Source organism: Lolium perenne, chromosome 2 (genome assembly GCF_019359855.2).
Source record: "Lolium perenne isolate Kyuss_39 chromosome 2, Kyuss_2.0, whole genome shotgun sequence".
Taxonomy (NCBI): domain Eukaryota; kingdom Viridiplantae; phylum Streptophyta; class Magnoliopsida; order Poales; family Poaceae; genus Lolium; species Lolium perenne.
In genome coordinates, this window is record NC_067245.2 from 37,777,785 (window position 1) to 37,805,386 (window position 27,602).

A 27,602-nucleotide genomic window follows, 5' to 3' on the forward strand; every position below is an offset into this window, starting at 1 on the left:
CCTTCTTGCTAGGGGTCCTCGTGGATTTGCTACCATGGATGATGCGGTATAGAAGCTCCATGATATTACAATGGAACAATTCCCTCAGCCACGTCAGAAAAGACCGCCTTTCAAAACTTCTTATCAAATTCAGAGGTGATCAATTACATTATTTTGGAAAGTTTAGGGGTCAAGTATGCCAGTTATAATTTAAGAGGGTGATGTGTCCAAAACATAGAACATTTAGGGGGTTATATGGATATTTTAAAATTAGCCTACGAAGGGGTATGAGTAGATCCTGGCCATTCACACGGACTAAAGTTTAGAGAGGGGGGGGGGGGGGGACACTGAAGCAAATGGCGTCAGAAGTTGCAACATGACAACAAAAGCATGTCAACAAAGCCTATACATGCATACAACATAAAAATACCAAAATAACTAACCTCTTACAACCAACATATTGAGACATGATTTCCCCACATGGAAATGCACGGTGCTCGCCGGTGACCTGCCACCCGAGCTCATCTCCTCGAACCCTATATTCCCCCGACCTCGACACGCACAAGACTTCGGTTTGATCTCCAACTCGATTTCCGCCGTGAGGTCATCCATGACAGAAAGGTCTGCAGAGGAGGAGGGGTGGCTGATGAGGAGGAATGGCGGAGAGGATAAGCTCCTGCGCATGCAGAGAAGACGTGGAAGAAGCTTGTTTCTCTGTGAAATAGACGGTCAGAGACGTTATGTGGAGGAAGAGGCGAACACTCGTGTTATAAAAACGATAAGCAAATAACGAAGAACGATAAAAATAAACGCAGCGGAGACACGAGATTTAACGTGGAAAACCCCTTCCAACACAAAAGGGGAAAAAACTACGGGCACCAGCCAGCAAAACTTCACTATATCGGGGAGTGTTTACAAACGTCGTGGGTTATCTTATAATCTGATAAACCCTAGTCGGCGGCTTACAAGAGGTATATATAGACAGTTGCATCGATCTGTACCGCGGGGGGCTGCCGGCGACATGACTCACTACATTCGTCAGAAATTAGCCTCCCTTTAGAATGAATTTGGATCACAATACAACAAAGAAGATGGCTGCTTTGATCCATCGGGTGAAGCGAATAGTTTCGTTTTTCTAACAGGAAGCTGAATAAGCATACGTCTGCCGTGTGTGTGTTGCCTCCAGTATTTTACAGCATGTCGTCAAATGCTAATGAAATGTAAGTAAAGATCCGCCAAGGAAACATCAAACATATCTCGTAAGAATCATGGCATAGAGGAGCTCGTTCCAAGCGTCCGGCACGCCAGGCAGGCACCAGTGACTGCAGTCGCCCCTCTGCCCAACCGGCACCCTCACCGACGGTTGCACATTATACACCGCTGGTGGCCATCTCTTCTCTGTGCCGTCATCAGTGTCACGTTCATCACACGCAGCTCCGACGCCGCCTCAGAGTCCAGTCCTCCAAACACCGGCTGCAGCATTCCTGGCCACCGTTCCAGCGAGATCTTCGTCCTGTTCAGCTCCGGCAGCGTCTCCATGGCGCAGCTCCGGCCATTTGTGGCCCTACAAATTAAGCCTCTTTCAGAATCATCCAGTCAATCAATCTCGCAAGAAAATTAACAATTCATGCAAATCATGAATGTACGCATGCCTAGTGTGCGCAGGTGAGTATGTTCTGAAGATGGCCAGGGTCTTGCTTGCATCCACTTCCTTTTGAACCCACTGGTGCACCGTGTCCATGGCTCTCTGGTAGGCGCCCTCCACGCTCATGTCCAGCCTCAGCTTCTTGCCTTCCTGAAAGTAGCATTGCCTGGCACAGCAAGGTCAGTTCATGGAACCAGACGAATCCGAGCAACCACCCATTTTAACTAGTCTATTAACAAAGTGACAGTACTTTCTCGCAAAAAATAATACTCCCTCCGTCCCGAAAAAAGCTGCGCGGGGGAGAATTTTTTTGAACTGTCGACCATTTTACAGAAAACCCCTTTACACTTTGAAATCAGCCCAACTAACTCCCCACAATCAGCGCACGGAAATAACGCACTGAATCAGCGCCGCGCGCGTGATCCGGCCGTGATCCGCCAGCGATCCGGCCGCGATCCGCCAGCGATCCGCGCTGCACGCTCGCCGGCACCCCTGCATCAGCTCGCCGGCGCCCTCCACTAGCTCACCGGAGCCCTCCACTAGCTCGCCGGAGCCCTCCACTAGCTCGCCGGCGCCCTCCACGAGCTCGTCGGCGCCCTCCACCAGCCGCCGCGAGCAGCTCCACCTCCGGCGGCCGTCTGCCGCTCTACTCGCCGTCGGAGGGGCCGCCGCCGCTGTGAGCAGCTCCATCTCCGGCCGCCGTCCGCCGCGACCACGCGCAGGGGCCGCTGTGAGCAGCTCCATCTCCAGCCACCGTCCGCCGCTCTGCCCTCCGTCCGAGGAGCCGCCGCGACCACGCGCAGGTGCCGCCGTGAGCAGCTCCACCTCCGGCCGTCGTCCGCTCACAGCGTCCTCCGTGCGCTCGCTGTAGCTTCAACGAACGTGGAGGCCATAGTTCTCCACCTCCTCGCCATCCGCCGCTCTTAGCCGAGGGCGTCCACTCCTCCGCCACTATCCACGTCTGGCGAGTGCGTCGCCAAAAGAAGAAGGCAGCAACTGCTGCAACTCCAGTCAATTTGTCGGTGAAGGAAAGGTACCTACAATTCCCACCAAACTTGGAAATAGCTGTCATCAGAGATTATCTGGGTGATTACTTTCCATATGTACAGACTCAGTAATGGTAAGAAGCATTACCTGACATGCTGAAACATGACTCAATCCATCAGTGTTGGTCTTCTGCTCATCCACATGATCACCTTCCCTGGCAACCTAGACAACATTTACCTCATGCAAATTTCCTTATTTACCTCATGGTGTTTCACAGAAATATAGATGGTGGCAAGAAATCCCGGTGATATCATGCAAATTTGGGTGATTATAGTTTCCTTATTTACCTCATAGTGTTTCACAGAAATATAGATGGTGGCAAGCAATCCCAGAGATATCATGCAAATTTGGGTAATCATAGTTTCCTTATGTAGTGACTCAGTAATGGCAAGATTGCATTACCTGACATATTGAAACATGTCAACTCAGTCCATTAGTTTTGGTCATCAGTTTTGGTCTTGTGCTGGTCCACATGTCCACCTTCCCTGACAACCTGGACAACATTTCAATTTAAGCTAAAAGCAACTGTAGCAGTTCACATGTCTCAATTATGTAGAGTTGCTGATAATGCACAGTGCATTTGCATATCCATAACAAGAATTTTTGCATGTCTCAATTATGTAGAGTTGCTGATTATGCATAGTTGTAACTTCAAGGACAACAGGTACTGAAATGCCATTTCGTTCAGAGAATGATTATCTGCTAAAGTTAATGTGACCAGAATTTTATTTGCTAAAATGAAATTGCAAATTTAAACTGGCCTGTTTGCAGATAATAACACATCAATAAGGCTGTATCTGCCTGAACTCATTACTTATCAGCTGCTCCTCGCAGGTCTGTCTTTCAGTTGCTCCTCGCCGGTCTACCTTTCAGCTGCTCCTCGCCGGTCTACCTTTCAGCTGATCAGCAAGTTCACTATGGTGCTCCCAGACCTCAACAACGCCCCACTTGACCTCAACTACACTCCGCTTGACGAAGATGATGTCCACATACCTGCAGTAGAAGAGGAGATGTTGGTAGATCAAGATGAAGAAACCAATATGGAAGGAGCAACTAGTAACAACAGACACGCAAACCTAACAAATGAGCAAAGATGGGGGCTTTACTTTGCTTTAGAAGTAATCAAACAGAGAGATGGAAAAGTTGACAAGACAGACAAGCAGCTTGTTGCATGCCTATTGAAGACAAGCCTACGAACTGTCGAAACGATATGGAAACAAGCAAATGACCAGATTAAGGAAGGTCTAGAAGTTGATGTGTCGAGCAGAAAGACGGGCAATGTTGGTCGTAAGAGAAAGGACCTCGACCTCGAGAGGATTTTGACGGTCCCTCTTAACAAGAGAAAAACAATTCGATCACTATCCAGGGCCCTTGGTGTTTGTCCCTCCACATTACACAGAAGGTTCCAGTGGGGTCAGGTGAAGCGTGTCACTAACACTTTAAAGCCGTTGCTAACGGCAGCAAACATTATTCAGAGACTGAAATTTTGCGTCAGTATGCTGGATGAGAATGACAACGAGTTCACAACTTCTATGCCGTCATTCAAAGAAATGGATGACATAGTTCACATAGACGAAAAGTGGTTCCACATGACAAAAAAGAAAAACAGCTACTACCTGCTCCCCGGAGAGCCTCCACCCTTGCGTGCCGTCCAGAACAAGAACTGTATCGGTAAAGTGATGTTTCTCACTGCAGTAGCCAAGCCTAGATATGAAGGGGGAGTTGTCACTTTTGATGGCAAAATCGGCACGTGGGCTTTTGTGACGGAAACCCCAGCGGTTAAAAAGAGCAAAAACAGACCAAAAGGGACAATGATAGTGCAACCATTGAAAGTCACTCGAGAGGTTATGCGGAACTATATGTGCAACCTAGTGATACCTGCTATACAGGACAAGTGGCCAGACGAGGATGTAGGAAGAACAATTTACATACAGCAAGACAACGCGAAACCTCACATCCTACCTCATGATGAGGTTTTCCGACAGGCCGTAGCACAGACAGATCTGGACATTAGATTGTTGCAGCAACCTCCTAATAGTCCAGACATGAATGTGCTCGACTTATGTTTCTTTCCATCTTTGCAGTCCCTCACTGATACTAGAGCACCTACAAGTATCCGGGAACTGATAGAGGATGTGCAACAAGAGTACGAGAACTACAAGGTCAACATGTTATATCGAAGCTTCTTGACACTCCAGGCATGTATGAGAGAGGTCATGAAAGCAGGAGGGGGAATAAAATACGAGCCCCCGCACTTGCATAAGGAACTGAAGGAGAGAGAAGGAAGGCTACCAATCGCTCTATCAATCACATCCGAGCTACTTGTAAAAACTAAAGAGCTTATAGAAAAAGGAGAGGCAAATTAGAAAGAGTATGAGTGGAATAGGAGTGTTATTGTGTTCATATGGATATTGTAGAGAAAGGAAGAGTAATGCTACTGTAGAGAAATGAGTATTGTTTTTATGTTGTAATTATGCCTAGTTATAAGGAGAAACTTCGGCTCTGTTGCTTCAAGTACTGTCATGAGGAGCTAGTGGGTTAATTTCCTAACTCTGTTCGTTATAAAGCTAATTCTTGTCAGGCTTCTTGAATTAACCCCAGTAACTATCCTGCCAATTTCTTGCATTAGTATAGAAGAGAATGTTATAACGTGCAATACCAGTTCAAGCAAATTAGCTCTAATTCAGTTTAAAGGGAAGATTGAGATATGCGGATAGCAGCTAACAAGCAAATGGACTAGAACACTGAGCTGCCAGTGGTAAACTAGGATGACAGGCATCATGTCCATATGTTTGTTTTAATGAACTAGTCTCAATGACGCAACTTCTATGTGCTCTACACTAATTTGACTGTCTATGTTTGTTGCATCCTTCTGTGGAAACTCAAAGCATTTGAGTAGCAAACTGGCAGGATATTTGGATATGCTTTAAGAATTATTGGATGTGCTCGCAGCAGCCTTTACTGTTGTCGTACTGCAGCTTTCACACTATGTGAAATGTGACAAGTAGACAGATAAACGATACTGAAAATGGGATTATAAACTGTAACTACCAGCTTGACAGTTAACCCTTGGTTTAAATTTGGTTTCTCGGCATGCTTGGGCAGGTTAGGTGCCGCTTAAAGAACATAATGCCTAGGCACCTAAGTTAATAATGTGGTTAAAAAAGGAGCGGGAGTTTTTTGTGTTCTAACCCTTAGCCGACATATAGAGTTTTACAAAAGAGAAAAACATAATCTCGCAGGCATCTGATAAACAGTACTCGAGCAGATGGTTTACCCAGAATGAGTCCCAGAATGAGTCCTCGAGCGAGCCACCTTCTGGACCTTCCCTTCACCGTCGGCGGCCACTTGATGTCGACAGAGCCGTCCAGGTTGTACTCACAGAGCTTCTGAAGCTCTCTTTTTTTGGCAAGAACCGTGTTCTCCCGATCTGCTGACCTGTAGACGCAATTGCTTAGAAAATAAACATCGAATTTTCCATAGATCAATATCTATCAGGACATCAAGTGGGAATGAATCAGAATAGTAGACCATCAGCTAGCACAAGCTTAATCAGTAATAACAAGGTGACACAAGGCAAACCATAAGATATGTGCCTTGAGGTACCCAAACTATTCTGAATCATATGACAAACAATATACTCCAGCTTCTAAAGTTCAGTGAAGGAACTCTCAAAAGTCAAAACTGCACAGTAAAATCAAATGCGTGTACACTGCCCTTTACAATCAGGAACACACCATCGCATCAAGCATACGAATGGGAAGCAAATTGCAGATTAGTGCTCTAGGGAGGAACGGATCTGAAATTCTGAACAGACAGCGAAAACTGCCCCAGTAGACTCGGCCACGAACCCCACGACCAAGCAACAAGCAAGCAGTTGGCGCAAAAGCAGAGGCGTTTTTCAGAAATATTTAGGCAAGCACGAGCTTAATGCAGCACGGGGAATGTCGTGAGAGACGAGACGCACGCACCTGGTGGAGGCAGGGAGTCGGTTGCCTCGCCGGAGGAGGACGCGCCGTGCGCCGAGCGGAGAAAGAAATCCCCTTCCCTTGCGTCGGCAGCTCTCCGCTCTATCTATCCGTGGCCCTGCAGCAGCGCGCGGCGGCGCAGCCTGGGAAACCAGATCATACGATTCGCGGCGGCGGCACATCGTGGGCAGACCGTCGCAGCGGCGGCGCAGCTTGGCACTGGCGCAGCGTGGGCAGACCGTCGCGGCGGCCGGGCAGCAGCGGAAGGAAGACGGGTTCTCATCGCCTCGCCGCTGACCACAAAGAATCGATTTTGGATCCAAAAATCGATCCTTGCCAGAGCATGGGCTAGGGTTTGTGGTCGGGCTGCCGGATAAAGCTTCCATGCCATGGGATCGACAGAGGAGGAAGAAGGGTTTCCGGAGCGCTGGTCGGGTGGCGTCGGGAGCGCGGCGGAATCGGCCAGCACCGGCGACGGGGCGGAATCGGGATTGGGGATCGGTGGTCGCGGACAGATGTTCTCAGGTGAAAAAGCGCGAGGGGGTTTTCGCAAAAACGCCAGCGCGCAGCTTTTTACGGGACGGAGGGAGTAATAAAGTGACAGTACATAGAGTTGCTGAAACCGGTCCTGGTTCCACAAGTGGCTGGAGTTGAAGACCAGAACGTCAGCGCCCTTCCACAGGGGAGAACTGGCATCCATGACACCGAGCTGGAGAACCGACCGCACATGCCAGGTCGCGCGGCGCGGGCGGCTGCCGCGCCGGACAAGGTACGGCGACCGGTAGTGCTCCACAGTGAGGTTATGGTGGAGGAACCTGAAGGAGAGGTAGACCTTTTGCTTGGTGATGGGGCTCCTGTTCTCCTCGCGCACCGAGGCCTCGGCGTCAGGGACGACAGAGGGGAGCATGCACAGCATCGACTCCCACTCGTTGCCCCCGATCGAGTCTCTCACGAACACCAGCCGGCAGTTCCAGAGCATTTTCAGCAGTTATCGACTCATCGCTGAACCCATGTAGGCATGAAAATCAAACCAGGCACTGGGATGGGTGGTACGTTGCTCGGGCTGCTGCTTGAAGTCATGGCTGTTCTTCGGAAGCTTCTGGCACCGGTCGTGACGCGGTCTCAATGCTCGGTGTCACGGTTCTTCGCCATGTTTGGCAACGGATCAAGCAAGTCGAGTTTTGTGTAGTCGTTGTTGGTGTGGAGGAGTGGTTGTGTGTGTTTGGTTGGACAAGGTCTCTCTTACCCGTGTTCTTTTGTGGGATTGTAACAAGTTCTATTTCTATCTTAAATTCTTAATGCAGAAGACATGCGATCATTCGCCTATTCTTGAAAAAGAAAATCAAACTAGGATAAAATAGAAACAATTTATGCAATTGAGCCAAAATTTTGTTATTTCAAGACCTTGCATTGTTGAACCCAGACGCACTACAAGGAGAATGCAAATGATTCGATGATAGCCCTTCCCAGATTTATTTTTGTACACTCTAGAATTTTCTATTTAGGGCATTCGTAATTATCCCTCATTTTACTTATTAGATTAGACTTAAAATAGACAAGCATGCACTATGAAAATCTCTGTCACCTTTAGATCCATTTTCCAGGTATATAGATAAAGTATATGTAGAGAGAAAGTATGAGGAAATAAATATATTGGATGCAAACTTGCAATTCATCTAAATTGTAAAACAATATCAGTAAAGAAATATAGTTTGTCATTATAATTGTTATATGATCTTGAAGACTGACTTAAATCAATTGTCTTTACAAAGACATGTCTCACAGAAAGAACAAATATCCTAGTTTCCTGTACTATAGTAGTATATGCATTATGTTTAGTACAAATGTAATTATCATGATCAACATTATATTACATAATAAAAGATTGTCTTTTAACATTTAGCAGTATTATAATTATGTGGTAATTTTTGGTACATATAATATAGAATTTCAGTTGCTAGAACATGTCCCGAGAGAATAAGGTGAAAACCAATTAAAATAGTTCAGTATAAATAAATGGTACTTGTTATTAGAACTCTCTAGTGAAAATGGCTCCATGGCACTACCTTATCATTTCGAACTCCCGCTCCCCGGCTCCCCGGCGGCCTGATCGAGATCCCGCAGGGTGGTCTGCCACCTGCGCCCGCGGCCTCGAACTGGAGCTCTATGATGGGGCGCCCCACTGATCGTGCGCGAGTGATCGCGCCTCGCCCTCCTCCTTGCTTTTCGGGGCCGGGGCCGAGGCCGAGGCTGCTGATGCAGAGCGCAAGCACCATGCGGGAGAGTCAGCGGCCCAGTGCTGGTGAGGAAGCATGCCCACGGAGACGGAGCAGAGCCTGAGAGCAACCCAAACCCCTCCGCGCTGCCGGGGCACGGATCATCGCACGGAGGGTGCGCGGGATGAGGGCGGCGGACGTCGTCATCCTATGCTACCTCGAGCTCGAGCACTCTGCGGTTGGCTAGGGGTTGTGGAGAGCAGGGGCGCAGGAGAGAGGTCGGTGGCGTGGGGGCGGTTCTTGTTGGCTGTTGTTGGGTAGTATTTGTAGGCGCGGAGACGAGGACAGCCGAGCGAGAAGTCGAGTTTTTACGATCCTAAAACCACACGTGACCAACATTAGCGCAATTGCTAATTGCTCGCCGCATTTGTTCCAGCTCATCGGGGCTAGCCCCCTCCATCCCTTCATGCAACCGTTTAATAGTCTCTGAATGGTAAGTTGTGTTATTATCTACTCCCTCTAATTACTTGACGTTATATAAATGTATTTAGACATATTTAGACGTAGATGCATCCATTTTATCATCAAGTAATATGAATCGAAGGGAGCACCAAAATTCGACTTGAAGAAAAGCCATCTTGGTGTTGAATTTGTGATCGCCCAGAGATGAATAAGGTTGCGATAGTCAATGTGAATTGTGAAATGTTGGTGTTTGGTTTGATCCCAGCGCTTGATTGAGAAATGCAATGGGATGCCTATGTTGCATGAGCACAGCCCCAACAACACTAGCTGATGCATCAGTTTCTAAATCGAAGCTTTTGAAGAAATCCGGCCGTACCAATGACCAGTCCATGTGTCAACGCTTGCTTGATCCCCATGAATGCTTCCTGCACTTCCGGTGGCCAAAGGTATTGTACATTTTTCTTTAGTAGCCAGATTTGTCAGCGGATGACACAATATGCCAAAGTGGCGGATGAACTTGCCATATTAACCTGCAAGTCCTAAGAATCCCCTTAGGCTTGTTTGGGACTATATTTTTAATGTGAATTACTGGGGATAATCCCCACCAAACTTCAAATTTCTTCTTATTTTAAATGCATGTTTAGTGCTAGAGGATAAGCGAGTTTAATTCCCGCTTATCCTCACTTTACCCTAAATTTTAGTGTATTTTTCTCAATCTCCAATACTCTATCCCTACCTAGTGAATTGATGATGGAGTTTTATGAAAATTAGGTGACGGTAAAGGTTTCACCCAATACTCTAGAGCGTTATCCCCACTAATTCTCACAACATTCTAGTGCCAGACAAGGCCTTAGTTGTCTCACATTGATGGGTGAGGCCAACTCTGCACCGCTGCCACCTTTGTTGTATCAGTAGACACGTCATGCTCACTAATAATGTGAACCAAATACTCGAAAGAAGAGTGCGTGAATCAATATGTTTCTAGTGCTCTAGCAACGTTTTACTGCAAACCAATATGTTATCGAAGAACACCAAGACATATTTTTGAATTGTGTATGCAAACACAGTATTCATTGCCGCCTCGAAGGTTGCCGGAGCACATGTCAAGCTGAAGGGCATTATTACTGACTTGCATTCTTATTCCTCTGCCATTCTAAATTCTGGAATTTAGGATGCAGCCTTTGATTAACTTATAAATTTTGGAACCTAGGATGCAGCCTCAGTATTTTGCGATTTTTTGTACAGATCATAAAATGGTCGTATTTAAGTTTCTAACATCACATGTACATATCCGCATCCATTGTCTACGTCCTTGATTTTTATAGATTTCTTTAGAACTTCAAAATATGAATTTTTGTGCGTTCAAAAGTATTGCACTATTTCTTGGCAGTCCGTCTACTCTCATTCTTATTGGCTTGCAAGGTGCGATGAAGGGGACCTGTGTTCTACAACAACCAAAACTCAGAAGTTGCAACATGACACAAAATCATGTCAATAAAGCCTATAAAGGCATACAACATAAAAATACCAAAAATAACTAACCTCTTACAACCAACATATATTGAGAGATTGATTTCGCCACGTGGACACGCACGGTGCTCGCCGGTGCCCTGCCATCGTCTGATCACAGGAGCCCGAGCTCATCTCCTCCAATCCTATATTCCCCTGACCTCGGCACGCGCAAGACTTCGGTTTGATCTCCTACTCGATTTCCACCGTGAGGTCATCCATGAGAGAAAGGTCTGAGGATAAGCTCCTGCGAGGGCATAAAAGAGGTAGAAGAAGCTTGTTTCTCTATGAAATAGATTTTTTTTACGTAAATGCTCACACATACGCATATACACTCAACCTATTAACGCACGCACGTACCCTACCCCACCCAACTATAGGTTGGTTTTTTTCTGTGAAATACACTCTACTAATTTCTTGCAGGTTATCCACACTATGGTTCACTGGATCCAGCTCTGGTGTTTCCTGCTCCCGGAGGATCAGCGGGAGTGCATGGTTTCTGGATGCAACCGCCTTCGAATGGTTGCCCAGGATATTCTATCAGGCTACTTGGCGGCCTATTAGAAGATTGCAAGATGCCTAGCTCGCTTAGCTTTTCCCTATTTTTTCGATGGCTGATATTTGTATCGACCCTCGATGATCCTTGAGTTGTAAACTTTTGAATGATCTTTATTAATAAATGGCTGTGTGCATCAACCGATGCAGAGGCCGGGGTCAGGGCCGGCCCATAGGTCGGGCAGACGGTGCGACCGCACTGGGCCCCTAGGGGCCAGGGGCCCCAATTTTGGAACTAGTGCTGCTTATGCATGTGTGATATAGGTAGATACATGGCCCAGACAATGTTGCAGCTGGACCCGGACATGGAAGAAGAACGAAAAACTCAACAATCTTTAAAGCCCCCAAGCTCACGCACGCGGCCCTAAGAAAAACAGCACACGCCATAAACAAGTGAAAACCCGACAATTCTGTATCTTCATCGTTTGTCTGTCCCGTACCGCCGTACGCCCCCCACAAAAACTTAGCCGCATTTTCAAGTCAAAAAAAAAAATCGCTGCATCTTTTGTGAGGTCGTGATTGTTGCGCGGTTTCCTCATGGTCGTGATTGCAATAGTGGAGGAAGTCCCTTCAGTTTCATGGACAGTTTCATAGTGTGTCACCTTAAATTCCATCAACTTGCCTCCAAAAGTAGATGTTTTTTAGTACGTGTTCATTTTTCCTACCCTAACCTCGCTCTTGAATAATGACTAATCTCTAAACAAAAGAATACATAGCTATTCGACAAAAGATTTAAAACGATCTTATAATTTTTTGTTTTGTGCTTGGCTCTAGAGATATTCAGTAATCACGAGAGAAGATTATTTTGTTGAAGAATCCATAGATGCTTTAGTTTTTTTTGTTCCGAATCGACCTTTAATATCTAGAATCATCAATCTACGGGTTTTAAAAGCAATTCATTTCGTCTGACTGTAAGAAAAATTACTTTGCGTTTTACGCATTTTGAAGTTAGAAATTATCTACATATGCCATATATTGAATAAAAGTTAATTATGTAGATAAACCTTGAGTATTTGTATAGAAGAAGGGCCCAAAAAAATTCTTTTGCACCAGGGCCCCCAATTTGTATGGAACGGCCCTGGCCGGGGTAATCCCATTTCGAAAAAAAAAGACTGGCCGGAGACGTTATTTGGAGGGAATAGGCGAACACTCGTGTTATAAAAGCGATAAGCAAATCAGCCCTCTGCCCAACCGGCACCATCGGCTGCACGTTATACACCGCTGGGTGTCCGTCTCTTCTATGTGCCGTCATGAGTGTCACGTTCATCAAATGTAGCTCCGATGCCGCCTCAGAGTCCAGTCCTCCAAACACCGGCTGCAGCATTCCCGGCCACCGTTCCAGCGAGATTCTCGTCCTGTTCAGATCCAGAAGTGTCTCCATGACGCAGCTCCCACCATTTGTGGCCCTGCAAATTAATTCTCGTTCAGAATCATTCGTTCGATCAATCTCGCAAGCAAATTAATAATTCATGCAAATCATGAACGTACGCATGCCTAGTGTGCGCAGGTGAGTATGTTCTGAAGATGGCCAGGGTCTTGCTTGGGTCCACTTCCTTATGAACCCACTGGTGCACCGTGTCCATGGCTCTCTGGTAGGCGGCCTCCACGCAAATCTCCAGCCTCAGCTCCTTGCCTTCCTGAAAGTAGCATTGGCTGGCACAGCAAGGTCAGTTCATGGAACCAGACGATCCGAGCAACCACCCCATTTTAACTAGTCTATTAACAGAGTGACAGTACATACTATTGCTGAAACCGGTCCTGGTTCCACCAGTGGCCGGAGTTTAAGACCAGAACGTCGGCACCCTTCCACAGGGAAGAAGTGGCATCCATGACGCCGAGCTGGAGAACCGACCGCACATGCCGGGGCACGCGGCGGGGGCGGCTGCCGCGCCGGACAAGGTACGACGACCGGTAGTGCTCCACGGTGAGGTTATGGTGGAGGAACCGGACGCGAGGAAGGGGATGAGGCTGGTGGTGGTGCTAGACATGGTGCTGGAGAGATAGGGTAGGGAGAGAACTTTTTTTGAAACATATAATATATTAAGCTAGCAAGCCGCCTCATTAAAAACTTTTCAGCCTTCTTAGGTACTCTGGAAAGGAAAAGAGTGTGTCTGAAACTTGTTACTCCGATGTCAAAGTATAGTTACATCATCTAACCCCTTAGAAGATCAAGCAATTGATCATTGCTTAGTATGTTGTTGTGTTGGTTTTAGTTCAATTTGATCTAACCCCTTAGATCAAATCATCTCTACCCAAAACAAGATTTTAACAAATGTCACATTAAAGTTTATAGCGCTTGACTTGATAATCTACTTCAGTTTCATCAACTCAAGTGAAACTTCAGTCCGTGACAGTTTTTATTTGAAATCAAAATTCTTCGAATTTTATATGCATGAATCAATGCACACATCTATTTACTCTCTTTTTATAACCCTAAATTCTGAGATGTTACAAATCACTCTAGCTGAATTAGTTGTTTTTTTTTTCGAATTTTCACCGGGGGGAGAGGATCCCCACCTGAATTTATATTGAAAAAAAGGGGCAGCCCCCAGTAGCTACATTAGTTGTGATTGCAAGGACAGACATTCTTCTCCTATTTAATGGCGGCACGTCTTCATTACGTGAACGGCGTCGCACCCACCAAAGGTACCAGCAAGTGATAGCTATGGTTTCTTTTTTTTGTTGATAAATGATAGCTATGGTTTCTTTCATGTCAACTCACTCAAATCCCGGCAGTAGGCTGGGTATCAAGTTGCCTCAGCAGTAGCTCCAGAACCGTAGAACCTCATACGTCTATTTGTACGACTTCAGCAATTTTTTCGTTTAAGCCAAAGAGCTGTCTACATCTCTTCTGCTGCAGGGCACCTGAACAACAAGTGCAACACGTCTTCAGCTCCTTGGCTACATATTGAACACTCACCGCTAGTATCAATTATTCTGAGCACCGCTGGTCCTATAAGGGTGTGTTCGGTTCTGGAATTTGGTGGAACGGAACGGAACGGTTCCACACCCAGAACCCATCCCTGTGTTCGGTTGAGGAGGAGGAACGGAACGAACTGATTCTCCGAAAGCGAATATACCCTAAAGATGCGGAACGGGGTGGTTCGACCGATTTGGTCGAATGGGAAGGAACCGGCGTATCAATCACCGCACGGACGAAAAAAAAATGAAAACTCACCCGAACCCAACCCTATCTCTCACGGGCGTCTCCTCTCCAATCCCTCTGCGCCGCCGCTCGCTCTCGACCCGCCGGTCGCGCTCGGCCCCGCGCGCTTCTCTCTTGCCCGCGCGCCGCTCTCTCCCCCGTGCGTCGCTCTTCTCCCTCTCCCTCTCCTGTCCGGCGACGACCTCTCCCTCTCTCTGGTTCGGGCGGAAGCGGCGGCGATTCATCCGCGTGCCGGCGGTCAGGGCGGGCGCGGCGACGGTAGGTGAGCCGGCGGTGAAGGGGGTCCAGGCGGAGGCATTTGTTGCAGGTATGTGTCCCTGTGCTTTCCCCTATATTGTCCATGTACTGTGAAATTTGGATCGAATTTTTGCTATATTGTTCATGTACTGTGCAACATGTTGAACTTGATTCGAATTTAAATCATATTGTCCATGTACCGTGCAACATGTTGAACTTGATTCCAATTTAAATCATATTGTCCATGTACTGTTCAACAACTTGATTGTTAAATGTGTGCAATATGATTTGTCAATGTCCATTACAATTGTGCATTTTGGTAATACATGATAAAATAAATGCATTGTAGATGGGCAAGATGATGGATAAACGGAAAAAGATGATTAGGGGAGCCGTTGTTTTTGCTGTTTGCGCTGCAATGGTTGTAGCAGTTCGGGCTATAAAAAGGAAGAGAAGACCACGTATAAGCTATGGGCCAATGCATGAACGGGATCGGCAGCGAATTGAATATCTCAATAGTAAAATTTGGCAATGCGATGTCACGTGTAGAAATATGTTAAGATTTGAAAGAGCTCATTTCTTTAAACTTTGTGACATATTGAGGGATCACAAGTTGCTAGAAGATAGTGTTCATTTGAATGTGGAGCAACAAGTGGCAATGTTTTTGCACACTGTTGGACATAATGTTCGCAATAGGGTTGTGGCAAAATGACTTTAGATATAATTGTCCATATGTTGTCCGCACAATTGTCACCATAATGTGTTTTATTTCTAGGCAAATACTATCTAGTTGATGCCGGATATGGAGCAAGTTGGTTTGGTTGAGTCGGTATTTCTAGGCAAGATGATGGCTGATGCAATTGAAAAATCTGGTGGGGATGATGATGCCGTACCCGATGACTTGTGGGATGCTTTGGCTGAAATCAAGGGATTTGATGAGGACCATATTACTCACTACTATGCTCATCTTGTTGAAAATCCGAAGATTGCAAAAGCATTTATGACGCTTAAACTTGAGAGCAAGTTGGTTTGGTTGAGTCGGTATGTGCATAAGACTTTTGGAGTGCTCTACAATTTGAAGTGATGATATTCACTTCAAGTGGGTTGATGGACAGCAATGAACTTTATTATTCCATGGACCATAATATGTAATATGGACTGTAATGAACTCTATGTAGTTGCTTTTGGATCATTACTATGCATTAAACTGGACTTGTATGAATTTGGACTGTTTCGATGCCTATTATGGTCGTTTGGATCTAATTGTGTACTATATTTGCTGCTATATATGTGTTATACTTATATGAATATATTTGTTATTGCAAACTGCTCAAAATACAAACAAAGTGCTGCCAAATTTTGTATTACTACCTTGTTTCATGGGGGTGGTATGTTCACCATAAGCATCAAAGAGGTGAGCTGACCAAAATCGCATTCCGTTCCGCGTTTTTTCCAGAACCGAACAGAGGCACGGAACCATTCCGTTCCTCGCTTTTTTCGAACCGAACACGGGTACGAAACCATTCCGTGATATTGGAATGGAACCATTCCGTTCCATGCATGCAGATTCTCAAACCGAACACATCCTAAGGGGATGATCCGCTGAAAAACGGCCTGACCAAGCCCAATAAGAAGAGCGTCCCGAAGCCGCCGCACCATCTCCGGCTACCTCCAGAAATTCATGGGCCGCCACCGTCTTCTGGGGCTCCCGTTGACCTCCTATCTCCGCCATTGCTGCCCTGTACGCCGCCGGACCGGAGCCCCACAGGCCGCCGCGGTCCCTCGTCGCTCGACCATTTGTGCCCAGGCGGCCGTGGCCGTCGCGCCCCTTCTTCCCCGTGGCAGCCGCGCCCTCTACTTCCCTCTGCCCCCGAGGCATCGATTCGAGCTGCTGGACCAGTCCCGTGCACCCGCTGCAGTCCTCGTCGAGCAGCCGGACTAGGCACTTGCCGGAGTTGCCGTCTTCCTCGCGCAGCCGGACCGGCCCCCTGCCGCCGCCAGAGACGCTCCGCCTCCTGCATCTTCCTCCGCCCCGCTGCCTGCATCTCCCTCCGCCCCGGTCTGGACATCCTCAAGCTGTTCTGAGCCTCCCGCGCTGGCGCTGCTCTAGTCAACGGCACCTGCATACTGCCCCGCCTGTTGTTCTATCTCGCGCGAGTTGCAGCTCTGGCCGCAGCTTCGTCACGCATGCAGAATAGGCACAACTGCGCTGCTCTGCTTTCTTTCTCCTACGTGCAGCAGCAGCAGTTGCTCTTTATTTCTCCCCTCCGCACAGGCGTGGATCAGCTGATGTTCTCTCTTTTTCAGGCGTGCATTGGAGCAGTGCTGCTAGATTGCTTCTTTCGTACTACATACAGCTGCAGCTGGGATATTTATTTTGCCTCATAGGAGCATCCTGTCGTGTGGATCTATATTTCGAAGTGTCAAAAAAATTCTAAAGTAAATTTTTTCGAATACATCTACACATTTTATGTCTGTACACAAGTTTTCAGAAAAAAACTAAAAAAAATTGTGGCTCCTGTAAAAAAAGATAAATTTTGATGTTATAACACGACTACATACAGGACTTTTTTTTTGTCTTTTTTGTACACGCCACATAAAATGTTGTTTCTCCATAAACAATTGTACTCTAACATAGAATGTCACGATGTACAATAAAAAAATTATGTCAGAATTTTTTGACCTTTTTAAAATTGTTTTTAAATTATTTTATATAATGAGAGTATTTACTCCTATGAGCCAAAACGTCACCTCCAGTTCTTTCTCAATTTATGTTGTGGTAAATCATTCCTAGTGATCAAGTGGGTTGTGCTTGTTTACTGAAATGCCAATGAGAGCCGGTGGTGATTTTTTTCTTAAAGTTTTTACCCAGTTGTATTGATTTATCTCCACCGGAAATTTTGTTTTGACATATCAAAGCTAAAAAATCTGACTACAAGTACACCTTAATTGACATCAGGGCTCAGAGTTAATAATAAAAAAATGCAGGGAAGCTCAATTTCTGGCGTCCCAAAGTACAAGCATTTTATTCTAGAAGTACAGGTTCGTCACTTCCGGCAATCCGGGTGTAGTGGCTTGTCCGCATGTTTCTGGATGATCAAATACAGAGAAATCTAGAATAAAAAAGTAGTACGCCTGGAGTAAGAACATTATATTGCCTTGTTTGTTATGCCGTGGATATTTAATGAGATAAAATGACAACTAGAAAAGGTTGTACTACCCAGTGCTACTCATGTGTACTGCTGCGTTAGGCTGATGTTGCACGGGAGGATCATCTACTGCTTTTCTTCAAATATCTAGATGCAGTTTCTTTTTTTTTGAGGTAAGAACACATATATTAAAATAAACAACAGGCCGCCTCATTAAAAACCTTCCAGTCCCCTTCGGTGCCCTGGTAAGGAAAAGAGTGCGAAAGAAACCTGTTGTTTTCGGGGTTACAAAGTGTTCTTACAAAACTACGGTCCATTGCGGACCTCACACTCCTCCATAATCAACTCTAACACACACGTAGGAGCTGAGTGACGTAATGAACCACTTGCCCCAGCTTTTCCTAGCTGCGCCAGGCCGTGTGCAACAGCATTGCTCGCCCTATCAACCTTCACAACTTTGATATCTTTGTAGATCTTCAGGAGTTCACGAGCTTCATCATAGTAGGTCCAATTCAAGGAGCGGTCCTGATCATGGCCTGATATAGCATGTACCACTCGGAAACAGTCCGTCTCCAACCTTGCTGGCCATTGACGTAGATCAATAAGGTGCCTTAGGCCTTCCAAGCATGCAAGAACTTCCGCTTCTTCTGCACTTGTGCAAACAGGAACAAATTTCCATTCAGTGAGAATCACCTGGCCTTTCCAATCACGTATAACTACTCCCAAGCCGGCCCTCTTGGAAAATGAATCCCATCCAGCATCGACATTAGCCTTTAGACAGCCTTCGGTAGGAGCTACCCACCTCGAGGAGGCTTGTAAGCTTGCAGACCTGGTGCTGCACATAGACTGAACATTTTGCTTACAATGGCTTGACGGAGGCTGGGTCGATGCAGCGATGAAGGAGTCATAGTAATTTGCGATGTAATGAGCTGAGGCCGCAATTGACGCTTTGCCGTCGCCATGCACAACATTGTTACGATGATGCCAGACCCTCCATAGCAAGAAAATCAACCGATCTCTATCCACCCTTGATAAATTTCCGAGAAGATTCAGAAACCACTCATGACCAGAGAACCTCAATTCTTCTTCTGCCGGCAGCGTCCATACTTTCCTAGTCTCGTCTCGTAGAGCTCGGGCCAAGGTACAGCGGATGAGAGCATGATGGGAACTCTCATCCTCTACGCCACAAATACTACACACAGGATCGACAGTGGGAATTCTCCGATGCAAGCCAACACGTACCGCAAGGGACTCTGTCGCCGCCTTCCAAGCGAAAACCCGCAGTTTCTGGGGCACCTTTGCTTTCCAGACAAGGTTCCAAACCCCTCTGTCACCAGATGGTTCCGAACTTGACTGGCCCCTACCCAGAAAGTCGATGTTTGGCTGAATACCCAATCTGTATGCTGAGCGGACACTGAAAATGCCATTACTCTCCGGTTGCCACGCCACAAAGTCATCACATGATCTAGCCGGGATCTTGATTGATAGGATAGCCTCGGCGTCTCACGGGAAACAGCATTCTCGTACCATAGCTTCATCCCACTCCCTAGTAACTGGATTTATAAGCTCCGAGACCCACCGCTTCCTAGTGTGACCTTTCCTCCCTTCCAACTTCAAAGCGTCTGGACGAGGCAGCCAATTGTCACGAAATATCCGCACTTTTGTTCCAGACCCAATTCTCCAAACAATGCCCTTTTTAAGGAGTTCAAGTCCATGTAAGACGCCCTGCCAAGTCTGCGACTGGTTCTGAATGAACGCGGTGTCTAGTAGATCTCCAGACGGGTAGTATCTAGCTTTCAAAAGTCTGGCACACAAGCTCTCAGGGTGCTGCAAGAGGCGCCAGGCCTGCCGAGCAAGTAAGGCTTGGTTAAAAATCTTGAGGTCCCTAAAGCCCATACCACCCTGACTTTTTGGCCGACAGAGCTTGTCCCAAGACGTCCAGTGCATTCGCCTTCTATCATGTTCATCGCCCCACCAGAAATTGCGGATAATATGTGACAGTTCCTCAATAGACCCCGCAGGAAATTTGAACACCCCCATAGCATAGGTTGAGATAGATTGCAAGACTGATTTGATAAGGACTTCTTTTGCGCCAGAAGACATATACTTTTCCGACCAGTCACTAGCATGTTTAGAGAACTTCTCCTTAGTGGGTTTGAACTTACCACTCTTCATTCTTCCCTCCGGTACCGGGAGACCCAGATATTTTTCCTCAAAACATGTAGTGTCATACTTCAGAATTTGCTTGAGTTGAGCTTGCGTCTCCAAGGAGCACTGATCACCATATAAAACAGAGCACTTCCCTAGGCTCACCAGCTGTCCAGTACTCTGTTCGTATTTGTCCAAGATTGATTTTACCACAGCAGCTTGATCAACAGACGCTTCAAAAAAGAGTAAGCTGTCATCCGCAAATAGCAAATGAGAAATCCCTGGCGCCCTTCTACATATATGAAGCTCTCGCAGGGATTTAACCTCAATCTCCCTTCTGATAAGGCAAGACAAACCATGAGCAACGAATAGAAAAAGATAAGGCGATAACGGATCACCTTGGCGAATACCACGGGATGGAGTGAAAGGGTCCAACATATTTCCGTTAAAGCGAATCGTGTAGCGAACGGTGGTCACGCACGCCATAACCCACCGTATCCATCGACTATGAAAGCCCATTTTCGCTAAAACCCCTTCGAGAAATCTCCAATCCACACGGTCATAAGCTTTGGCCATATCCAGTTTATACGCACAGAACTTCCTCCGAGCAGCTGAGCCGGTTTGTATAGAGTAAATACATTCAAAAGCCATCAAAGCATTATCAGTGATGAGGCGACCAGGAACAAAGGCGCTTTGCACAGGAGAGATGAGGTCCTGGAGCAAGGGGCGCATGCGGTTTACCAAGCACTTGGAGACCACCTTGAAGATGACATTGCATAAACTTATAGGCCGGAAGTCCTTCAGTTCTTGAGGGTCATTCTTCTTTGGGATCAATACTATGGTGGTGTCATTAACTTCCTCAGGCATGATACCACTGTCAAAAAATTGCTGGACCGCCCGCACTACCTCATCACGCAATAAACCCCAATTCCGCTGCAAGAATCTGGCGGGAAAACCATCGGGTCCTGGGGCTTTGAGAGGCCCAATTTGAAACAAAGCATCGCTTATCTCTTTCTCTGAGAAGGGAGCGCATAAACCTTTATTCATATCCTCATCAACAGTTTGATGAATCAGGTCCGTTATAATACTGGGGTTAACTTGATCGTCTCTGGTATATAAAGTCTGAAAGAAATCCTTTGCCATGTCCTCCATTTCGATTTTATCCGAAGTCCAGGTGCCATCATGGCGTTTCAGTTTGCGAACGCCATTCTTTTTCCTTCTCCAGGATGCACGCCGATGAAAATACTTTGTGTTTCGATCACCTTCCCGCAGCCATGCTATGCGAGAACGTTGCATCCACATGATTTCCTCCCTATAAAGAAGTTCATCCATCTCACTCAGCAAAACAGATTTCCTAGCCAGGCTAGCTTCATCCGTCAAGTGATTAAGGCTGTTCAGTTGCTCACGTTTCTTCTCCATTTCCCTTGGTACAGGTTTAAAATGTTCCCTCTTCCACCCGTACAAACTAGACATAACTGATTTTAGCGAGGTGTTAATATCCCCCAAGTCCTGGCATGGCAAACGCCGAGACCAGGCATCCTCAACAGCCGCAGGGAGAGTAGGCTCCCGCTCCCAGGCAATCTCATACCTTCTTATGGGTGCGTCTGGTCGGTAAGGGGTGGTTTCAGCCGAAAGGAGAAGCGGACAGTGGTCAGAGCGAGAAGAAAGCAAATGGCGGAGTCTATGGTTTGGAAAAATAGTCAGTCCGGGGATGCCACCGCTCTGTCTAGGCGGACTTTAACATTACAATCGCCCCGTTGTTTGTTATCAAAGGTCCATGGGGTGCCAATAAAGCCAAGATCATGTAGATCACAGTGCGATAGTACCTCACGGAAGTCCATCATCAGTCTTTCAGATCTTCGCGTGCGAGAGAAATGTTCCTCCTGCCACATCACCTCGTTGAAGTCCCCCATCATAAGCCAAGGCAGGTCTGATTTGGGTTTAAGACTGCGCATAGTTGTCCACATTTTATGCCTGTCACATGGTTTTGGTTCCCCATACACGAAGGTGCCTCTCCATTTATGCTCAAAAGGGCCCCCACTGACGTGGACATCAATATGACGCTTACTGAACGATTGGAGCTCCACATTTATCTCATCTGACCAGTATAGAACAATGCCTCCTCCTTTTCCATCTCCCTTGACATGGAAGCACTCTTTCATACCAATACGAAATCTAAGGTTTTCAACTTTCTCCCTACTTTGTCTGGTCTCACAGATGAAGACCAAACTAGGCCTATATGTCTGCACTAGGCAGACCAGCTCTTGAACAGTCTGTGGCGGCCCCACCCCACGACTGTTCCAACCTAATATCGTCATTGGGCCCGGCGGTCCTCCTCGAGGGAGGCCGCCGATGTTGCCAAGTCAGATTCTGGGTTTGTTCTCCTTTGCTTTGATCTATCCCTAGGATTTGTATAACCTGGTGGTGGCGGTGGAGTTGGTTCCAGACCACCATCCACGCCCGGGGTACTGCTCCCTGTATTGCCAGAAGTCTCGTTACCAAGCTGAAGTTTCCTCCTAGCTTTAGACTCATCATCATCATGGATATCTTCTTCCATAGGCCCTGGTTTTAGGGGGCTCTCAGCAGTATCTTTGACCTCCTCCTCATCATCTAGCGCAGCATCTTGAGATGATCTTTTCTTTGCTGCTGAATTAGCAATCTCCCGCCCAGACCATCCACCACGACTAGGGGTCCGAGGCTGGAAACGGCGAGGTTCAGTAGATATCATCGAACTGCGGCGTACAGCAATCATCCAATCACCATACTGCAGGTCTTTAGCCACCCAAACACCATCTCCACATTCTTCATGGTCGTGCCCAAGTAAACCACAGCGTTTGCAGAAGAAAGGCAGCTTTTCATACTTCACTGCCAATCTCTTCCTCCCTTCCCCCTGCACCGAGAGGGACACAAACCTCATCAATGGTTTCCCAACGTCGATCATGACCCGGAGACGAACATAGTTTCCTTCAAAGAATAATTTTGGCGCCATCTGGACTTCCTTCGTCTTCCCGACACGACGGGCAAGGTCATCAACAACCTCTTGCTTCCTATACAGTTCCGGGATACCATGAATTTGCGCCCAGACGTATAAACCTCCAAATTTAATTTTCTCTGGATCCTCTCTTCCATCATAGTCTTCCACAAGCACTGCCCAGCCACGAAACATCGACGGCCCCTGATGAACAACCTTCTTCCAATCTCCAAGACAATGCATCTGGAAGATAAACAAATTTTCACCCGCCTCCCGGCAGATCGGCTCCTTAGACAAATTCCAGACAGCCTTCATCTTGCCAAATAGGGCCTCTGCACTGAACGATCTTGAAGTATGGACTTTGCCGATCGCCAGCCATCTCGCATCTTTCTGATATTCCTTCACAACATCCTCGCCGATAACCACGTCCTCCAGTTCATCCTCACGGAGTTCTAGGTGTGCGAGCAGATCATCGATCTCTGATCCGGGAGCAGCAGCCTCATCCTTTGTCGCCATATCTTGAAGAGCAACCCTAGATCGCCGGACCTTGGGACCAGGGGAGAGACGGGCGAGGGCCTGAATCGAATCCCCCAGCCTTGGAGAGCAGATCTGATGGATCGGGATCAGGGAAAGGACTTGGAAACGAAAACGATCTCACGTGACGAAGAGAATCGCCCCGGAGCACAAAACCCTAACGAGAGGGGAACGGCGTGTACTAACTTCTTAACGTACTTCCAGTATCTCTACGAGAACCATGTTCCTTTTTAATCACCTGAGTTAAGCTAACCAACTTGATCAGCTTCAGGTGCAACCGACATATCTAGATGCAGTTTCTCTTTCTAGGCAATGGATCGTCCGGACAATTTGACCCGATTAACAAAAAATTGAGATGCAGCAGTACATTTGTATAAAACTGAAAAGTTCAAGAGTTCATACCCAGCAAGTTCACTTGTTCGATGGCCATGTCGGGTATTCTCCGGCGAGGAGCGGTGCATGCTCACTACGAAGACGCCGTCAGAATTTGCTCGCCGAGGCAACTCCAAAACCGCAAGAGGGAGGGCCTCCAACCCTCGTCGCGCAGCATCCCGCCAATGGCTAGTTCTCAAACCCGCTCCCAGCCAATCTCCGTTCGCCGGCGACGACGAACCCCCGCACATTTTTAGGTGAAGTTCAAGGCGTCGGAAAATTTTGTATTTTGTAAAGAAAGTTAATATTTTGATATTTTAAATGTTCCTAGTAAAAAATCGAAGGCATATTCCTCCTTGTAATAAAATTTGATATTGTAAACAAAGTGAAAAATGGGAGCGGCGATTTGGCTCCCGGGAGCATTTGCTCCCGGATTTTTCGAAAAATTAGAACAAATCAAAAACTTATCAAAATGTTCCGGAAAAAAGCATGCACGTACCTGACCATGGCACGCACCACCGTGTAAAATGTCGCTGCGAAATGTCATCGTATGCGCCCCGGGCAAAAATGACAAATTTCTGACATGAAATGAGATCCAAAAATTTGAATCTCAGATCTGGAAATTTGTTATTTTTTCCCAGGACGCATATGATGACATTTTGCAGCGACATTTCACAAGGTGGTGCGTGCCATGGTCAGGTACGTGCATGATTTTTTTCGGAATTTTTTGAAAAGTTTTGAAAAAAAAATTTGCTCCCCAAAAATCCGGGAGCAAATGCTCCCGGCAGCCAAAACGAATTTCCGGTGAAAAAATATGTTATATTATTGTATGCCCCTTTGTTCTCGGCGAGCGCCGCCCATCTCCCCAACATTTACTGTCTCCCGCAACGCGGACGGGACAACTGCCTAAGAAGATAGAAGAAATAAGGGTCTAAAGTTGGTCATGCTAGCGCTCCGGAAAAATCTAAGAAAATGTAGTAGTCCGGGCGGTTCAAGCATTGTAGTCCCGACAGTACAACCATTTTTGCCGTGGCAATTCAAGTCATTTTTCAAAAAAAAATGTAACTCATCGAACAAAAATTATCCCGTTGATATTCTTGATAGATTAATATGTCAGGAAGTTCAACCTTAACGTGTAGGCAGTTCAACCTTGTTGACACATTGTTGCTGTCAAAAACCCACCGGCGAGTAGCGACGGGCAACACCGTAGAGCCAGGAGGCTCCCAGGACTGCGGTGGACCCTGGTCCCTCGGGCGACGGCCCGCAATGCCTTCTCTGGCACACGTCCTGGTGTTTGCAAGGGCATGCCACCTGACCTATACCTGGTCAGGAAGGTGATGGATTGCTTCGACTAGTTTCCTGCATGGCAAACACGTAAACATTAAATACGAGCCCCGATCGGCTCTTACGTTGCCCTGTGGATCGGCTCAAAGAGCCGATTGCCCCATGGTTCATGTTAGATTTATAATGACATGGGGATCATGCTATATCGATATCAAGCTAAACTAATCTACAATAGTTTGGGGTTTTCACCGCATAATCGGAACATCCTACGCGTAGTTGAGCCTAGCAGATACGTAAGACAATTGGAAACCAGCCCTAGAGAGGCCTAAAAACCAACATGATGTTGATCCCCGGAACAATCCCTCTAGGGCTTAGTAAGCCACATCTTACGCACTACCGGATCATTCAACCCGTTTATAAGGCCTAACCATGCGGATATCAAACCAATCCTTGAAGAACAAGGAGCAACTATAACGGATTAGATCTACTAAATAAAGAACAAGCAAGACGCCGCCCTTACACCTAAGATAGGCGTAAGGGCAGCTAGATATCGAGGGGTAGCGTAGCTAAGCCAGTACATCATGAAAGCATCGATGTCAGCCCCAAAACATCTACGATAAGGGTGTTGCTCGCCATCAAAAAGGCTTCAGCACGAGCAACACCAACAACGAATAAACAAATACTGCCTAGATCGCAAGATGCGATCTAGGCAGCATGTTGCTTACCCAAGAGAAACCCTCGAAACAAGGGGTGGCGATGCACCTAGATTGATTTGTTGTGAACGTGATCGTCCTCCTTTCTCAATAAACCTAGATACATATTTATAGTCCGTAGACTTTCTAACCTGGGAATAAACCCAACCGTGTACGAGCTAAACTCTATCTCTTAATTCTAACCGACATGTAACCTACTATAATTTACATATACACGGGCAGTCTAGCCCAAACTTCTTGTACAAGGCTGGTTCAGAGACACTTCAATATACATGTCCTCTAAGCCCATCTTCGGTCACGGCCCACCTCCTGCTCAGGCTAAATTCCAGTGGTAACACATGCCCCCTGGTTTTGGCAATGATAATTTCAAAACCACTCCGTTTTTCTTCGTAAGGTCATGTCGTGGCAGAGCAGAACCGTCGCAGTATCCTTCATCATGATGCCTTGCCTTCTCAACTTCTCTGCACGATTTGACAGTTCTTTGGCACCACTTCCTCGAAAACCGCTGTAACATTAACTCTCCCCCATATCCCTTTATTTAACCGCGCCGAGCAGTTCGCCTATTCATCCTCTTGCTCCGTACTAGCCGTCGGCAAAAAACCCCCTTCCTCTGTAGCCATGTCTTCCTCCTCCTCCTCTGCCTCATCAGGTCTCTCCTCCTTATCTTCTTCCTCCCGTGAGCCCACGCCGGAGTGGGACTCGCTGGCGGCGTACGACCTCCGCGCCCCGGAGAAGTGGGACATCGAGTCCCATGATTCCTCCGTCTGGTCCGAGGACGACAAGTCCTTGACCGATGGAGAAGATGACTTCCAGTTCCTCATCGACGGGGAGCTGGAGGCGGGGAGCGAGGACGACCGCTTCTCGTGGGACGACTTCACCTCCTCCGACGAGCAGGAAGAAGAGGAGGACGACGATTCCTCCGACGAATACCCGCCGGCAAAGCGCTTCCGCGCCGGGTCGGACGACGACGACGACGACGAGGAGGAGGAGGAAGAGGCTCCCGTAGAAGGCTACGGGAGCAGCGACGAGGAGCCCGCCAGCAGCAGCGCCGGCGGCAGCGATGACGACGACGAGGGCAGCAACGGCCCTTAGATTAGGGACTATTAGTATAGGACTAGTAGTAGTAATCGGCTTTTGTTCTTTTCTTCCTTGAGCAATCGGCTCTCCTCTGTAAAGCCCCTTTATTAATGAAGAAAATATTTGGAAGCCGATTTTACTTTCTTATCAATTTTGCCGATCGTCAAAGCAAATCAACGCACCAAGAGCCGATGTCAGCACATCGGCCTTCGCCATAAAACGCGAGTAAAGCCAACTCAGATGCCTATTCAAACGGTACCCTGCAACTTATCCGAAAGGGCAACACTCAGATCCCCAAATCGTCGCTCGAACAGATCCAATTCACGGCCCCGCGAACCTCAGATCTTAATCGCGCAAGCTCATCTCCGCAGCGAACCCAATGGCGGAATCATCCAACGCCAACACTATGGTCTCCGGTCTGAAGGTAATCCTCAACCGCTCCTCGCTGTCTGAACGTAGCGCTAGAATTAACAACAAACATCTGAATTAACGTCTCATCCCATCATTAATTTCTAGGTATCAGACATTCTGCTGCCACATCCTTCTCTTCCAAACTCTCTTTGTCTTGGT

At 47.0% G+C, this 27,602-nt stretch overlaps 1 protein-coding gene and 2 pseudogenes across 11 annotated transcripts; all 3 read right to left on the reverse strand.

Moving 5' to 3' along the window:
* Positions 1-1,013: 1,013 nt before the first annotated feature.
* On the reverse strand, positions 1,014-7,651 carry LOC139835448 (protein trichome birefringence-like 11; annotated as a pseudogene).
* Positions 1,827-7,240, reverse strand: LOC127331828 (uncharacterized). 11 transcript variants are annotated; one of them, XM_051358036.2, is made up of 7 exons: positions 6,643-7,239; positions 5,949-6,109; positions 4,288-4,375; positions 3,486-3,664; positions 3,074-3,164; positions 2,759-2,825; positions 1,827-2,661 (listed from the first exon to the last, which is right to left on the reverse strand). In XM_051358036.2, exons 1-4 carry the CDS (start codon positions 7,023-7,025, stop codon positions 3,541-3,543), a joined length of 756 nt encoding a protein of 251 aa, XP_051213996.2. In that variant the 5' UTR covers positions 7,026-7,239; the 3' UTR covers positions 1,827-2,661; positions 2,759-2,825; positions 3,074-3,164; positions 3,486-3,540. The 11 variants fall into 11 exon arrangements, with proteins under 11 accessions (XP_051213996.2, XP_051213995.2, XP_051213994.2 ...); XM_051358035.2 differs by having other exon boundaries at positions 1,827-2,678; XM_051358034.2 differs by having other exon boundaries at positions 2,759-2,833.
* Positions 7,652-11,018: 3,367 nt separating the features above from the next.
* LOC139835449 (protein trichome birefringence-like 10) overlaps positions 11,019-27,602 on the reverse strand; it is a 132,091-nt pseudogene continuing 115,507 nt past the window's right edge.

Bases quoted from the DNA above. Each gene is read 5' to 3' on its own strand.
- LOC127331828 (XM_071825982.1), bottom strand. From the start codon at position 7,025: ATGGAAGCTTTATCCGGCAGCCCGACCACAAACCCTAGCCCATGCTCT. The intron at 4,376-5,948 runs GTAAACCATCTG...CTTCATATCTAG, and splicing joins CATTCTGGGACTCATTCTGG to GCTTGGCTACTGCAGTGAGA. The intron at 3,665-4,287 runs GTAGTAGCTGTT...CTTCTACTGCAG, and splicing joins GGAGGCTCTCCGGGGAGCAG to GTATGTGGACATCATCTTCG.